The sequence below is a fragment of the Oncorhynchus kisutch genome, linkage group LG5 (assembly GCF_002021735.2).
Source record: "Oncorhynchus kisutch isolate 150728-3 linkage group LG5, Okis_V2, whole genome shotgun sequence".
NCBI lineage: Eukaryota > Metazoa > Chordata > Actinopteri > Salmoniformes > Salmonidae > Oncorhynchus > Oncorhynchus kisutch.
Genome location: NC_034178.2, coordinates 21,829,760 through 21,845,435, shown reverse-complemented (window position 1 = coordinate 21,845,435; position 15,676 = coordinate 21,829,760). Strand labels below are relative to the sequence as shown.

General features: G+C 42.1%; 1 protein-coding gene across 4 annotated transcripts in view; it reads right to left on the bottom strand.

Annotated features, from left to right (window-relative positions):
- Positions 1–1,102: 1,102 nt before the first annotated feature.
- The window catches only part of LOC109890760 (receptor-type tyrosine-protein phosphatase T-like), a 484,190-nt gene continuing 469,616 nt past the window's right edge, over positions 1,103–15,676 (bottom strand). For all 4 annotated transcript variants that reach the window (XM_031824663.1, XM_031824659.1, XM_031824662.1 and 1 more), the window contains 2 exons: positions 5,275–5,410; positions 1,103–1,532 (listed from right to left, as the gene is read on the bottom strand). In XM_031824663.1, coding sequence (XP_031680523.1) covers positions 1,479–1,532; positions 5,275–5,410 — 190 coding nt within the window. In that variant the 3' untranslated portion in view covers positions 1,103–1,478. The remainder of the gene's footprint in view (positions 1,533–5,274; positions 5,411–15,676) is intronic.

Here is a 15,676-nt window from a genome sequence, read left to right as displayed (position 1 = left end):
TCCTCTCAAAATATCTGAATAATATGATGGTTTCCAGATTATATCTGCTTATAATTTATGTGGCACTCTGCAGGACACCAGGAGCTATTTAAAGTTATTTGTATAATTCATACAATCTTAAAGTTAAAATCACTCGTTTTCATAATTTGGCTGCTTGGCTCAGGGTCATTTTAACACTGAATTACAATTGGCAATTGCCCCCAACCCAGCAGCCATGACAAAACGTCATGTGCCTAGAGACAACAATAGTGACATGTCATTCATGTCAATGTTTAGTCCACATATAGTGATGAAAATTATGATAGTTTGAATTATTGGACACTAATGCTAATGCAGTAAAAATACAACCGGTGGAAAAAACTACTCTCATCCCTGAAAAACAAACATTTGCCCATTAAAAGTGAATATAGTGAGATATCTGGCTGTAACTTTTCAAGCAGACATAACCTAAATGTACTGTGTGTGTTTAATCACTCCAGCTTTTTTCTGTTTGGAGAAATGCAACGTGTTACAATTGCCCCTAGTCTCCCCTACATGACACAATTTTAAAATGGGATTGAAGGTAAAGCAGTGCAAAATACAGTGGAAATGACAAAACACATGAATGTAAAATAAGTTTTTATGAATACTGTGTAGAGCCAGCATAGAATGCTCAAGTGTTGACTGACTCTTCTCTCATTTTCAATGCAGCAAACCAGGGCCCGGATTCCCAAACACATCTTAGCCTTAAGATGCTGTTGAAAACCGGGCCCAGAATAATTCATGATTGTCTGCACAACACAAGAGCCATGGGACAAGAGGATGAGAACTTGCCACAACACCAAAAGAAAAATGTCACTTTGCGAATGTGAGAAAACCGGCGTGTGCACATGGATGTAAAGGAGTTGCAGGAACCACAAAATCCAAAGAATTACAAAAAATATCTGCCATTTTGTGTCTGTTAAAACAGGGGGGAAATATATAATACAGTCGTTATTAATATTCTTTAAAAAGAGGTGCAAAGCCAGGTAGAGTTCAAATCTTCGCATCTTGCATTTGTCTTCGTCTGTATCGGTTCTGTTTGTTAATCTGAATGTGTTGTTTTTGTGTGTGTGTTTTTTTAATATCCCCATCAGCTGAAGCCATGTCAGTTTATTTTCTTGGTTTGTATTTTTACACTGAGGGAATCAAATTCAAGGCATATATCTAAAAAGGAAATTACTGTACAAGATCACATCACAGTCCAAGATGGACATTGAAGTAAGAGAAGGAAAGCTGTGTTTAAAGGTTTTCATTCCATTTTTTCTTTATACAAGCGAAAGGGGTCCCGGTCTTGCAAAAGCGCACACATAACCCCAGTGTGGAGGGTGTTTTTTTCTTCATTATAGAGTTTCACATGTGTGTGGTCACACACACATCCACTGCCTCATATGGGTTGGTGTCTGCAGTGTCAGCACTGTGTCCCACAGACACGAGAGACGAGAGGCAGCGTTGCTCTCTCAGAATGAGCTAAGGGCCTCCAGAGCAACTTCATAGCAGAACTTGTACTGTTCCTAGAAAAGGGAAATAAAGACCGAGCACAGTCATTGGCATGATTGTCATATTACCAATAATATATATTACCATATTACCAATCTGTCAATTTGACTCATTTTTATCATTATTAAAAAGGAAACACAAGCAGAGATTTGATATTTATGGATGCAAACTAGTCGTTCGTTCTTTATGTTCCGTTGCCATGCCCAGTGGCAACATTCTTATCCCTTGCTTGCTGCTAGCTAACCAACTAGCAATGGCTACACAGTCTGCAGCCAGAATAACACCAACGTTTATTCCGTTGCATTTGTTTAAGCTGTTCATCCTGCTTATACCACTGTTGCCAAAGAAAACAATACAAAGCAAACATTTATCGATATAAATATATACAGTGCATTCAGAAATTATTCAGACCACTTCCCTTTATCCTAATTATGTTACGGCCTTATTCTACAATTGATTAAATCAAAGATTTTCCTCATCAATCTACACACAATACCCAATAATAACAAAGCGAAAACAGGTTTTTAGATTTTTTTCCAAATGTATTACAAATTAAAAACAGAAACACCTTATTTACTTAAGCATTCAGACCCTTTGCTATGAGACTCAAAACTGAGTTCAAGTGCATCCTTTTCCCATCGATCATCCTTGACCAACCTGATTGGAGTCCACCTGTGATAAATTCAATTGATTGGACATGATTTGGAAAGGCACACATCTGTCTATAAAAGGTCCTAAAGCTGACAATGCATATCAGAGCAAAATCCAAGCCATGGGGTTAAAGGAATTGTGCGTAGACAGGATTGTGTCGAGGCACAGATCTGGGGAAGGGTACCAAAAAATGTCTGCAGCATTGAAGGTCCCAAAGAACACAGTGGCCTCCATCATTCTTAAATGGAATAAGTTTTGAACCACCAAGACTCTTCCTACAGCTGGCCACAAAACTGAGCAATCGGGGAGAATGGCCTTGGTCAGGGAGATGAACAAGAACCCAATGGTCACTCTGACAGAGCTCCAGAGATCCTCTGTGGAGATGGGAGAACCTTACAGAAAGACAACCATCTCTGAAGCACTCCACCAATCAGGCCTTTATGGTAAAGACGCAAGCACAGTGAAAGGCACATGACAGCCCGCTTGTCAAATGGCACCTAAAGGCCTCTCAGACCATGAGAAACAAAATTCTCTAGTCTGATGCAACCAAGATTCAACTCTTTGGCCTGAAAGCCAAGCGTCACGTTTGGAGGAAACCTGGCACCATTCCTAAGGTGAAGCATGGTGGTGGCAGCATCATGCTGTGGGGATGTTTTTCAGAGGCAGGGACTGTGAGACTAGTCAGGATCAAAGGAAAGATGAACGGAGTCAAGGGAGATCCTTGATGAAAACCTGCTCCATAGCGCTCAGAACCTCAAATCAAATACAAATGTATCTGTCACATGGGCTGATTACAACAGGTGTAAACGTTATCATGAAATGCTTACTTAAGTGCTTAACCAACCAACAATGCAGTTTGAAGAAAAACAAGATTTAAGAAAATATTATAAATAAACTAAAGTTACAAAAATAAAAGGCCAATAATAAAATACCAATAACAAGGCTATATACAAGGGGTACCGGTACCAAGTCAATGTGTGGTGGTACAGATTAGTCAAAGTAATATGTACATGTAAGTAGGGGTAAAGTGACTATGCTTAGATAATAAACAGTGAGTAGCAGCAGCATAAAAAAGGGGGGAGGAGGGGGGGGGGACAATGCAAATATTCCGGGTAGACATTTGATCAGCTGTTCAGGGTAGTGTGAAGTCCAATAGAGAGAGTGTCATCTGTGGATCTTTTGGGGTGGTATGCCAATTGGAGTGGGTCTAGGGTTTTTGGGATAATGGTGTTGATCTGAGCCATGACCAGCGTTTAACCTCAGACTGGGGAGAAGTTTCACCTTCCAACAGGACGATTCTGAGCACACAGCTGGCTTTGGGACAAGTCTCTGAATATCCTTGAGTGGCCCAGTCAGAGCTTGGACCTGAACCTGATCGAACATCTCTGGAGAGACCTGAAAATAGAAGTGCAGCGACGCTCCCCATCCAACCTGACAGAGCTTGAAAGGATCTGCATAGAAGAATGGGGAAAAACTCACCAAATACAGGTGTGCCAACCTTGCAGTGTCATACCCAAGAAGACTCAAGGCTGTAATTGCTTCCAAAGGTGCTTCAACAAAGCACTGAGTAAAAGGTCTGAATAACTATGTAAATGTCATATTCCTGTTTTAATTATTGTATACATTCTGAAAATATTTAAAACCTGTTTTCGCTTTGTCAATATGGGGTATTGTGTGTATATTGATGAGGATTTAAAAAAAATCCATTTTAGAAAAAATCTGAATACTTCTCGAATGCACTATATATACAGTGCCAGTCAAAAGTCTGGACACAGCTACTCCAGGATTTTTTTCTTTATTTTTGCTATTTTCTACATTGTAGAATAATAATGAAGACATCAAAACTAGGAAATAACACATATGAATCATGTAGTAATCAAAATATATTTTATATTTGAAAATCTTCAAAGTAGCCACCCTTTTCCTTGATGACAGCTTTGCATACTCTTGGAATTACCTCAACCAGCTTAATGAGGTAGTCACCTGGAATGCATTTCAATTAACGGGTGTGCCTTGTTAAAAGCACATTTGTGGAATTTCTTTCATTCTTAATGCATTTGAGCAAATCAGTTGTTTTGTGACAAGGTAGGGGTGTTATACAGAATTGATAGCCCTATTTGGTAAAAGACCAAGTCCATATTATGGCAAGAACAGCTCAAATAAGCAAAAATAAATAGCAGTCCATCATTTCTTTAAGACATGAAGGTCAGTCAATATGGAACTTTTCAAGTTTCTTCAAGTGTTTCTTCAAGTGCAGTCGCAAAAACCATCAAGGCTTCAGACAAACAGACAAGCTTACTTCACCAACAGATCAAACTAGAAACATGTTGGAGGATTTGACAACTTTAGATACGGGGGGGGGGGGGGGCAGGAGAAATTCATGTTCATCACTCACCACCTTAGGTCTCAAATGCTCCAAGAAGATGTTTCTGCAAAAACATAGCTACGTTTTTCCCTTGTTGGACCTGTATTAAAATGTATCCAATTTCAGTTTGTGTAGTTGTTGGTTTAGCTTTCTATAACTTTATAGCAAGTACGATCTTCATGTCTAGGGGCATATTGTGTCGTGATTGCAATGTGTCCCGTTATCTGGTTTTAATGTCCATTCTAGAATGCCCTTCTAGCCAATCAGAAAAGTGTATTAAACAATGCTGTGGTATAAAACTAGATAAAAAAAGAAAGAGAATCAAATTGTCTTTCATTAAAATTTCATGGACTATTATGACGGTATCTTCAACGTCACCAATAACTTTTTTATTACAGTAGTTGTCTTTTGACCCAAAATCTACTTTAATTCTAAGCGAACAGCTGTGCCCATCCTGAGAAGAATCTCTCAAATTAATTATCTGGTTTCTGAGGCTATATGAGAAGGCGTAGAGACATCTGTTAACACAACACCTGCAATAGCAAGCCATCAGCCTGAGAATGTGTGTGCGTGCGTCTCTGTGGCTGTGTCTACCCGTCTGTGTATGGTCTTGAACCTGTCCAATACAGCCACAACTGTGTGTCCTGAGTGTGTGTCCTATATTGCTGATAGGTACTCATAAACCCTCCTCAAGCCACCTATACAGTACCACATCACCTGTTGTGGTCAGTGGAACGTACCATAGTCTCCACCATGTTGGATTTGTTGTTCCTCAGGGTCTTGACGGTGTGGAACACATCTACAATGTTTTGTTGCTGGATCATCTCACTGATGCTGCAGATGGCACAGAAGGTACCACTACGTCCACCACCCATCCTGTTGGAGAGAGAGGTTAAAAGATAGGTAAGGAAAGGTGGATAAATGGGAAAGAGAGAACAGTTAAAAGAGATGTAAAGAGAGGGATGAGAAAGGGGCATAGAGAGCGAGGAAGAGGGACAGAAAGGTAGAAAAGGCCAAAGGAAGATGGAGAGAATGAGACCGAGAACAAGGTAGGGAGAGAGGTAAATGAAGAGGGAGAGATGAAGAGAGAGTGATGGAGGGGCAGGGTAAGGGACAGAGGGAATAATTAAGAAAGAGAGGGGGATGAGAACGGGACAGAGAGAGCAAATACAGGCGTCCTCATGCTTCCCATCAGAAACATTGGGGAAACAGTTTGTGCATATATTATGACGACGTTATGTGACGTTTTTTACTGTTTTGGCCTTCAGCAAGGATTTCCCGGCTGTTTGTGCACACTTTTTTTGTCAAATCAAGTCACATTTTATTTGTCACATGCGCAGAATACAACAGTTAAATGATTACTTACAAGCCCTTAACCAACGATGCAGTTTTAAGAAAATAACTACCAAAAAAAGTAAAAGATATGAAAAACAAATAACAAATTAAAGAGCAGCAGTAAATAACAATAGCGGGCCTATATACAGGGGGTACCGGTACAGAGTCAATGTGTCAATGTGCGGGCGCACCGGTGTCAAGGTATTTGAGATAATTATGTACATGCAGGTAGGGTTGTTAAAATGGCTATGCATAGATAATATCAGAGAGTAGCAGCAGCGTAGTGGGGGGTTGCAAATATTCCGGGGTGACATTTGATTAGCCGTTCAGTAGTCTTATGGCTTGGGGGTAAAAACTGTTTAGAAGCCTCTTGGACCTAGACTTGGCGCTCCGGTACCGCTTACCGTGCGGTAGCAGAGAGAACAGTCTATGACTAGGATGGCTGGAGTCTTTGACGATTTTTAGGGCCTTCCATACCTTAAGGGAACATTTTGACATTCGCCATATGGTTAGTGAGAAAGTCCATATTGCAAATGTACGGTCCCTTACTAGACGTCCGAAAACATTTGTAAAATTCGCGGACGGCGTCGGGCCGTGCGGCAGGGCCGGATCTACCGGGAAGTCATCAAACAAACTCTCTCGAACACTCGGTTTCCGTTTTATAAAATAATCACATTTTGGTCCTTTTTCCGCTGTCCCGGTAAATCCCACAAGAGGGCATAAGCAATCATATTGCAATTTACAAAACATCACAAATCACGACGTGGCCTTATCTCCAAAACGGAAAATATTTGGCCCCGAACAAGATGGCGTCTAGGCCTCAACGGTTTTTGAGTTATGGCCATTTTTCTGGGATTAAAAGGTCCAAAATGAAAATAGAGCAATAATTTTTCCGCTGCACGTCAAACTCAAGGAGCCTCCGGTGTCAATAAAAAAAAGAACCAGCCATTTATCTATCGTCATTTAAGAGAAATCGTACAATGTCAAATTGGTGATGTTCAAAAATATATATATTTTTAAACAGTTACAGATCCAGTTGCAGGGTGTTCATACGAATCTCTTTAAAGTGTGCTGCGGAGCTCTCCGAGATTTCTGTGATTTTCTATGATTTTCTGAAATAACACACACTCACTAAACCCTCCGTAAATAACTCAGTTCTTAACGTAAAGACTTATAACTCAGGATTCTGTAAAGGCATACCCCAATCAGGATATGAGTTTATTTATAGCTTCCTGTGCCAACGGGAAGTGCCTTAAATGGTGTCATAGTGGCTGTTTCCAAAGGTTAAAAAGGTCAGATCTTTTCAAAACTTCATATGTGTGATTAGGCAACCCCCATGAACTGTAAGTCAGTCATTTCTCCCAACATATGTCAAAGAAAGCTCTCTCACACACACACACCATGGATGGAGTGACAAAGTGCGGTGCTTAAAGACACACAGAGCCTGCAATGGCATTTCCATATTCTCCAGGCCGTGCCGAGTTCAACGAGATGCCCCGTAGCTCGCTCTGAGTGCAGCGACCGTGAAAAAAAGTAGGCCCAAATTGAAGCCTGGCCCTCAATGTCATTTGCTTTTGGGTGACAGTGAGAGAACCGTTAGGGTGAGAAGCACAATTCGACCTCAGGTACGATCCTGAGGTCCTCCCGATCTCTGAAAGCCTAAACTTGACCGTGTGGCATTAACCCTTAACAGTAAAACAGGGTTTTTTGATCTCACAGATTACAATAACACCTCTCCCCATAGGAATACATTGCCTGCTCCTCTAAAGTCAACCTGAAGCCTATGTGGGTTATGAATGCCTTATGAACCTGTCTTCGATGACAGTCCATCAGGACACTATGAGGTCTACCTGTGTCGATTCTAAGCTACCTGGACCAACCGGAAGTGGTTAAAACCACCCTAAAAGTGTATATCCATACCCAACCTGCAGTTTGATAGAAATAGTGCATTCAACCCTGTGTAAATCAGTCAGTTCTTCACGTAAAGACTTAAAACTGAGGATTCTGTAAAAGCATAGCCCATTGAGGATATTTGTTGACTTATAGCTTCCTGTGCCGACCGGAAGTGCCATAATTGGTGTCACAGGGGCTGTTTCGAAGGGTTAAAAAAGTCAGATCTTTCCAAAACTTCATGTGTGATTAGGCAACCCCCATGAACTGTAAATCAGTTATTTTTCAGACATCACACACACACACACAGCTTGGAAGGAGGGACACATTGGGGTGCGTAGAGACATACACTGCCTGCATTAGATAACCTTGTTGGAACCGTCAGACCTAGAGTTCCGAAACTTTAGAAACCTGTTCTAGACCTCAGGTCGATAGTGTGTGGTGAGTTACGTGGCTCTAGAAGGTTCTCGGACCGAGAAACAGCCTCATACATTTGCAATAACTTCAATTCATTTTTGCATCACGAAAATTACGACATTTAGAAATGTCCCAGATTCGCAAGACTAGGTGCATTACGACCGCCTTGGCCCATATAGACGGATCCCAACGTTCTGTCCGATTGCTCATTCAAGGACCCCGTAGCAAGGCATTGAAAAAAGTGGATTTTCAGCGCCAATTAGGGTCTTGCTCGGGCACCAATTGACCTATCAAGCCGAAACTTGGGATTCGGGGTCGCCTCAACTAGGCCTACACATAACATCAGAACTGGACACGCAGCTAGAACGTAACTATGTGTTTTACGTCTTTATTATGGTTTGAACAGAAGGCGTTGTGAATTTTGGGCCAGCTCTGAAGTATGTGATAGTTGGCTACTAAACGAGTTGGAAAAAGTGGGTTTGGTGTCAGTTTGTTTCAGTTTGGTGTCAGAATGATATCTAATTGACTGATGGAAGGTGACTTGCTGGTGACTCTTGTCCATTTGCAATATGTTTAAACAGTGAGGTACCATCACCAAAAGTGACATTCTGAAATCAACCCTAACGAGCGATGGAGAGGAAACCAGAATCACTGCCCAGCCATCCCGAGTTCATCGGGCCAGTCAATTTCGCATTCCTGCAGGTTTTTTGAGCATGACAAATTGGGGATGGTAAAAGCCCATTGAACCATGTTGCAAATGCACAGTGAATTTGCAAAGTGAGAAAACATAAACAAATGGTCATAATGAATCAACACAACGAGCGATGGAGAAGAACCACTATCGATGCCCGGCCATCCCCTGTTCATCAGGCCAGTAATTTTGCATTTTTGAGAGGTTAAAGAAGAGAGAGAGAGGTAAAGAAAGAGGAAAGAGAGAGAGAGAGGTAAAGAAAGAGGGAGAGAGGTAAAGAAAGAGGAGAGAGGTAAAGAAAGAGGGAGAGAGGTAAAGAAAGAGGAGAAGGTAAAGAAAGAGGGAGAGGTTAAAGAAAGAGTGAGAGGGGTAAAGAAAGAGAGGGGTAAAGAAAGAGAGAGGGGTAAAGAACGAGAGAGGGGTAAAGGACGAGAGAGGGGTAAAGGACGAGGGAGAGGGTAAAGAACGGAGGGAGAGAGGTAAAGACGAGGGAGAGAGGTAAAGAACGAGGGAGAGGTAAAGAATGAGGGAGAGGTAAAAGAACGAGGGAGAGGTAAAGAAGAGGGAAGGGGTAAAGAAAGAGAGGGGTAAAAGAGAGAGGGGTAAAGAAAGAGAGAGGGGTAAGAAAAGAGAGAGAGAGGGGTAAAGAAAAGAAAGAGAGAGAGGGTAAAGAAAGAAGAGAGAGGGGTAAAGAAAGAGAGAGAGGGGAAAGAAAGAGAGAGAGGGGTAAAGAAGAGAGAAAAAAAAAAAAGAGAGAGAAGAAAGAGAGAGAGAGAGAGAGAAAAAAAGAGAAAGAAGAAAGAAAGAAGAGAAAGAAAGAAAAAGAGAGAGAGAGAGGGTTAGAGAGAGAAAAAAAAAGAGAGGAGAAAGAAAAAAGAAAAGAGAAAGAGAAGAAGAAAAAAAAAAGAGAAAGAAAAAAAAAGAAAAAAAGAAAGAGAAGAAAAAAAGAGAAAAAAGAAGAAAGAAAAAAAAAAAGAGAGAGAGAGAAAAAGAGAAAGAAAAGAGGGGAAAAGAAAGAGAGAGAGGGGTAAAGAAAGAGAGAGGGGTAAAGAAAGAGAGAGGGTAAAGAAGAGAGAGGGTAAAGAAAGAGAGAGAGGGGTAAAGAAAGAGAGAAGGGGTAAAGAAAGAGAGAGGGGGTAAAGAAAGAGGAGGGTAAAGAAAAGGAGAGGGGTAAAGAAAGAAAGAGAGAGAGGGGGTAATAAAGAAAGAGGAGAGGGGTAAAGAAAGAGAGAGGGGTAAAGAAAAAGAGAGAGAGGTAAAGAAAGAGAGAGAGTAAAGAAAGAGAAAAGAGAGAGGTAAAGAAAGAGAGAGAGAGGTAAAGAAAGAGAGAGAGAGGTAAAGAAAGAGAGGAGAAGGTAAAGAAAGAGAGAGGAGTAAAGAAAAGAGAAGAGAGGTAAAGAAAGAGGAGAGAGAGGTAAAGAAAGAGAGGAGAGAGGTAAAGAAAAAGAAAGAGGAGAGAGAAAGAAAGAGAAAGAAAGAGGGAGAGAGGTAAAGAAAGAGAGAGAGAGAAAAGAAAGAGGGAGAGGTAAAGAAAGAGAGAGAGGTAAAGAAAGAGAGAGAGAGAAAAGAAAGAGGGGAGGGAGGAGGAGAGAGTAAAGAAAGAGGAGAGAGGTAAAGCAAGAGGGAGAGAGTAAAGCAAGAGGGAGGAGAGAGTAAAGAAAGGGGAGAGAGGAGGGAGAGGAAAGAAGAGGAGAGAGTAAAGAAGGGGAGAGGTTAAAGAAAGAGGGAGAGGGGTAAAGAAAGAGAGAGAAAGGTAAAGAAAGAAGAGGAGAAAGTAAAGAAAGAGAGAAAAGGTAAAGAAAGAGAGAGAGGTAAAGAAAGAGGAGAGGGGAAGAAAGAGGGAGAGGGGTAAAGAAAGAGGGAGAGAGGTAAGGAAGAGGAGAGGGGTAAGAAGAGAGAGAGTTAAAGAAAGAGAGAGGTAAAGAAAAGCCCAGAGGGGTAAATAAATAGAGAGAGGGGTAAAGAAAGAGAGAGTTAAAGAAAGAGCGAGAGAGGTAAAGACAGAAGGAGAGGGTGTAAAGAAAGATTGAGAGAGGTTAAAGAAAGAAGGAGAGGGGTAAAGAAAGAGGGAGAGGGGTAAAGAAAGAGAGAGAGTTAAAGAAAGAGGGGAGAGAGGTAAGAGGAGAGAGTGGTAAAGAACGAGGGAGAGGGGTAAAGAACGAGGGAGAGAGTTAAAGAAAGAGGAAAGAGAGGAGAGGGGTAAAGAAAGAGAGAGAGAGGAGAGGGTAAAGAAAGAGGGAGAGAGTAAAGAAAGAGGGAGAGAGTAAAGAAAGAGCAGAGAGGTAAAGAAAGAGGTAGAGAGGTAAGAAGATGGGAGAGGGTAAGAAAGATGGGAGAGGTAAAGAAAGATGGAGAGGTAAAGAAAGATGGGAGAGAGGTAAAGAAAGATGGAGAGGGGTAAAGAAAGAGAGAGGGGTAAAGAAGAGAGAGAGGGTAAAGAAGAGAGAGGGTAAAGAAGAGAGAGAGAGGTAAAGAAAGATGGGAGAGGTAAAGAAAGATGGGAGAGGTAAAGAAAGATGGGAGAGGTAAAGAAAGATGGGAGAGAGGTAAAGAAAGATGGGAGAGGGGGTAAAGAAAGAGAGAGGGGTAAAGAAAGAGAGAGGGGTAAGAAAGAGAGAGAGGAGTAAAGAAAGAGAGAGAGAGGTAAAGAAAGAGAGAGAGAGGTAAAGAAAGAGAGAGAGGGGTAAAGAAAGAGAGAGAGGGGTAAAGAAAGAGGGAGAGGGGTAAAGAACGAGGGAGAGGGAAAAGAAAGAGGTAGAGAGGTAAAGAAAGAGGTAGAGAGGTAAAGAAAGAGGTAGAGAGGTAAGAAAGATGGGAGAGAGGTAAAGAAAGATGGGAGAGAGGTAAAGAAAGATGGGAGAGGGGTAAAGAAAGAGAAAGAGGGGTAAAGAAAGAGAGAGAGGGGTAAAGAGAGAGAGAGGGGTAAGAGAGAGAGAGAGGTAAAGAATGAGAGAGTGGGGTAAAGAAGAGGGAGAGGGGTAAGAACGAGGGGAGAGGGGTAAAGAACGAGGGAGAGGGGTAAAGAAAGAGGGAGAGAGGGAGAGAGGTAAGAAAGAGGGAGAGGTAAAGAAAGATGGGAGAGAGGTAAAGAAAGATGAGAGAGGGGTAAAGAAGGAGAGAGAGGGGTAAAGAAGGAGAGAGAGGGGTAAAGAAAGAGAGAGAGGGGTAAAGAAAGAGAGAGAGAGGTAAAGAAAGAGAGAGAGAGGTAAAGAAAGAGAGAGAGAGTTAAAGAAAGAGAGAGAGGTAAAGAAAGAGGGAGAGGGGTAAGAGAAAGAGGGAGAGGGGTAAAGAAAGAGGGAGAGAGGTAAGGAAAGAGGGAGAGGGTAAACGAAAGAGAGAGAGAGTTAAGAAAGAGAGAGGTAAGAAAAGCCAGAGGGGTAAACTAAATAGAGAGAGGGGTAAAGAAAGAGAGAGTTAAAGAAAGAGCGAGAGAGGTAAAGACAGAAGGAGAGGGTAAAGAAAGATGAGAGAGGTAAAGAAAGAAGGAGAGGGGTAAAGAAAGAGGGAGAGGGGTAAAGAAAGAGAGAGAGTTAAAGAAAGAGGAAAGAGGGAGAGAGGTAAGAGGAGAGTGGTAAGAACGAGGGAGAGGGGGTAAAGAACGAGGGAGAGAGTTAAAGAAAGAGGAAAGAGAGAGAGGGGTAAAGAAAGAGAGAGAGAGGTAAGAAAGAGGGAGAAGAGAGTAAAAGAAAGAGGGAGGAGAGTAAAGAAAGAGGCAGAGAGGTAAAGAAGAGGTAGAGAGGTTAAAGAAAGATGGGAGAGGTAAAGAAAGATGGGAGAGGTAAGAAGATGGGAGAGGTAAAGAAAGATGGGAGAGAGGTAAAGAAAGATGGGAGAGGGGTAAAGAAAGAGAGAGGGGTAAAGAAAGAAGAGAGGGGTAAAGAAAGAGAGAGAGGGGGTAAAAGAAAGAGAAGGAGAGAGGTAAAGAAAGAGAGAGAGAGGTAAAGAAAGAGAGAGAGGGGTAAAGAAAGAGAGAGAGGGGTAAAGAAAGAGAGAGGAGGGGTAAAGAAAGAGAGAGAGAGGGGTAAAGAAAGAGAGAGAGGGGTTAAAGAAAGAGGGAGAGGGGTAAAGAACGAGGGAGAGGGAAAAAGAAAGAGGTAGAGAGGTAAAGAAAAGAGGTAGAGAGGTAAAGAAAGAGGTAGAGAGGTAAAGAAAGATGGGAGAGAGGTAAGAAGATGGGAGAGAGGTAAAGAAAGATGGGAGAGAGGTAAAGAAAGATGGGAGAGGGGTAAAGAAAGAGAGAGAGGGGTAAAGAAAGAGAGAGAGGGGTAAAGAGAGAGAGAGAGGGGGTAAAGAGAGAGAGAGAGGTAAAGAATGAGAGAGTGGGGTAAAGAAAGAGGGAGAGGGGTAAAGAACGAGGGAGAGGGGTAAAGAACGAGGGAGAGGGGTAAAGAAAGAGGGAGAGAGGGAGAGAGGTAAGAAAGAGGGAGAGGGGTAAAGAAAGAGAGAGAGGGGTAAAGAAGGAGAGAGAGGGGTAAAGAAGAGAGAGAGGGGTAAAGAAAGAGAGAGAGAGGTTAAAGAAAGAGAGAGAGAGGTAAAGAAAGAGAGAGAGAGGTAAAGAAAGAGAGAGAGTTAAAGAAAGAGAGAGGTAAAGAAAAAGCGAGAGGGGTAAAGAAAGAGAGAGAAGGGTAAAGAAAGAGAGAGTTAAAGAAAGAGCGAGAGAGGTAAAGAAAGAAGGAGAGAGTTAAAGAAAGAGCGAGAGAGGTAAAAGAAAGAAGGAGAGAGGTAAAGAAGAAGGAGAGAGGTAAAGAAAGAAGGAGAGGGGTAAAGAAAGAAGGAGAGGGGTAAAGAAAGAAGGAGAGGGGTAAAGAAAGAAGGAGAGGGTAAGAAGAGGGAGAGGGGTAAAGAAAGAGGGAGAGAGTTAAAGAAAGGGGAAAGAGAGAGAGAGGTAAAGAAAGAGAGAGTTAAAGAAAGAGAGAGAGAGTTAAAGAAAGAGGGAGAGAGGTAAAGAAAGAGGGAGAGAGTAAAGAAAGAGGGAGAGAGTAAAGAAAGAGGGAGAGAGTAAAGAAAGAGGGAGAGAGTAAAGAAAGATGGAGAGATGTAAAGAAAGAGGGAGAGAGGTAAAGAAAGAGGGAGAGAGTTAAAGAAAGAGAGAGAGAGTTAAAGAAAGAGAGAGAGGTAAAGAAAAAGCGAGAGGGGTAAAGAAATAGAGAGAAGGGTAAAGAAAGAGAGAGTTAAAGAAAGAGCGAGAGAGGTAAAGAAAGAAGGAGAGAGTTAAAGAAAGAGCGAGAGAGGTAAAGAAAGAAGGAGAGAGGTAAAGAAAGAAGGAGAGGTAAAGAAAGAGGGAGAGGGGTAAAGAAAGAGGGAGAGAGTTAAAGAAAGAGGGAGAGAGGTAAAGAAAGAGGGAGAGAGGTAAAGAAAGAGGGAGAGAGGTAAAGAAAGAGGGAGAGAGGTAAAGAAAGATGGGAGAGAGGTAAAGAAAGATGGGAGAGAGGTAAAGAAAGAGAGAGAGGGGTAAAGAACGAGGGAGAGGGGTAAAGAAATAGAGAGAAGGGTAAAGAAAGAGAGAGTTAAAGAAAGAGCGAGAGAGGTAAAGAAAGAAGGAGAGAGTTAAAGAAAGAGCGAGAGAGGTAAAGAAAGAAGGAGAGGTAAAGAAAGAGGGAGAGGGGTAAAGAAAGAGGGAGAGAGTTAAAGAAAGGGGAAAGAGAGAGAGAGGTAAAGAAAGAGAGAGTTAAAGAAAGAGAGAGAGAGTTAAAGAAAGAGGGAGAGAGGTAAAGAAAGAGGGAGAGAGTAAAGAAAGAGGGAGAGAGTATTTTATTTATTTTATTTCACCTTTATTTAACCAGGTAGGCTAGTTGAGAACAAGTTCTCATTTGCAACTGCGACCTGGCCAAGATAAAGCATAGCAGTGTGAGCATACAACAAAGAGTTACACATGGAGTAAACAATTAACAAGTCAATAACACAGTAGAAAACGAAGGGGGGGTCTATATACAATGTGTGCAAAAGGCATGAGGAGGTAGGCAAATAATTACAATTTTGCAGATTAACACTGGAGTGATAAAAGATCAGATGGTCATGTACAGGTAGAGATATTGGTGTGCAGAAGAGCAGAAAAGTAAATAAATAGAAACAGTACGGGGATGAGGTAGGTGAAAAGGGTGGGCTATTTACCAATAGACTATGTACAGCTGCAGCGATCGGTTAGCTGCTCAGATAGCTGATGTTTGAAGTTGGTGAGGGAGATAAAAGTCTCCAACTTCAGCGATTTTTGCAATTCGTTCCAGTCACAGGCAGCAGAGTACTGGAACGAAAGGCGGCCAAATGAGGTGTTGGCTTTAGGGATGATCAGTGAGATACACCTGCTGGAGCGCGTGCTACGGATGGGTGTTGCCATCGTGACCAGTGAGCTGAGATAAGGCAGAGCTTTACCTAGCATAGACTTGTAGATGACCTGGAGCCAGTGGGTCTGGCGACGAATATGTAGCGAGGGCCAGCCGACTAGAGCATACAAGTCGCAGTGGTGGGTAGTATAAGGTGCTTTAGTGACAAAACGGATGGCACTGTGATAGACTGCATCCAGTTTGCTGAGTAGAGTGTTGGAAGCCATTTTGTAGATGACATCGCCGAAGTCGAGGATCGGTAGGATAGTCAGTTTTACTAGGGTAAGCTTGGCGGCTTGAGTGAAGGAGGCTTTGTTGCGGAATAGAAAGCCGACTCTTGATTTGATTTTCGATTGGAGATGTTTGATATGAGTCTGGAAGGAGAGTTTGCAGTCTAGCCAGACACCTAGGTACTTATAGACGTCCACATATTCTAGGTCGGAACCATCCAGGGTGGTGATGCTAGTCGGGCATGCAGGTGCAGGCAGC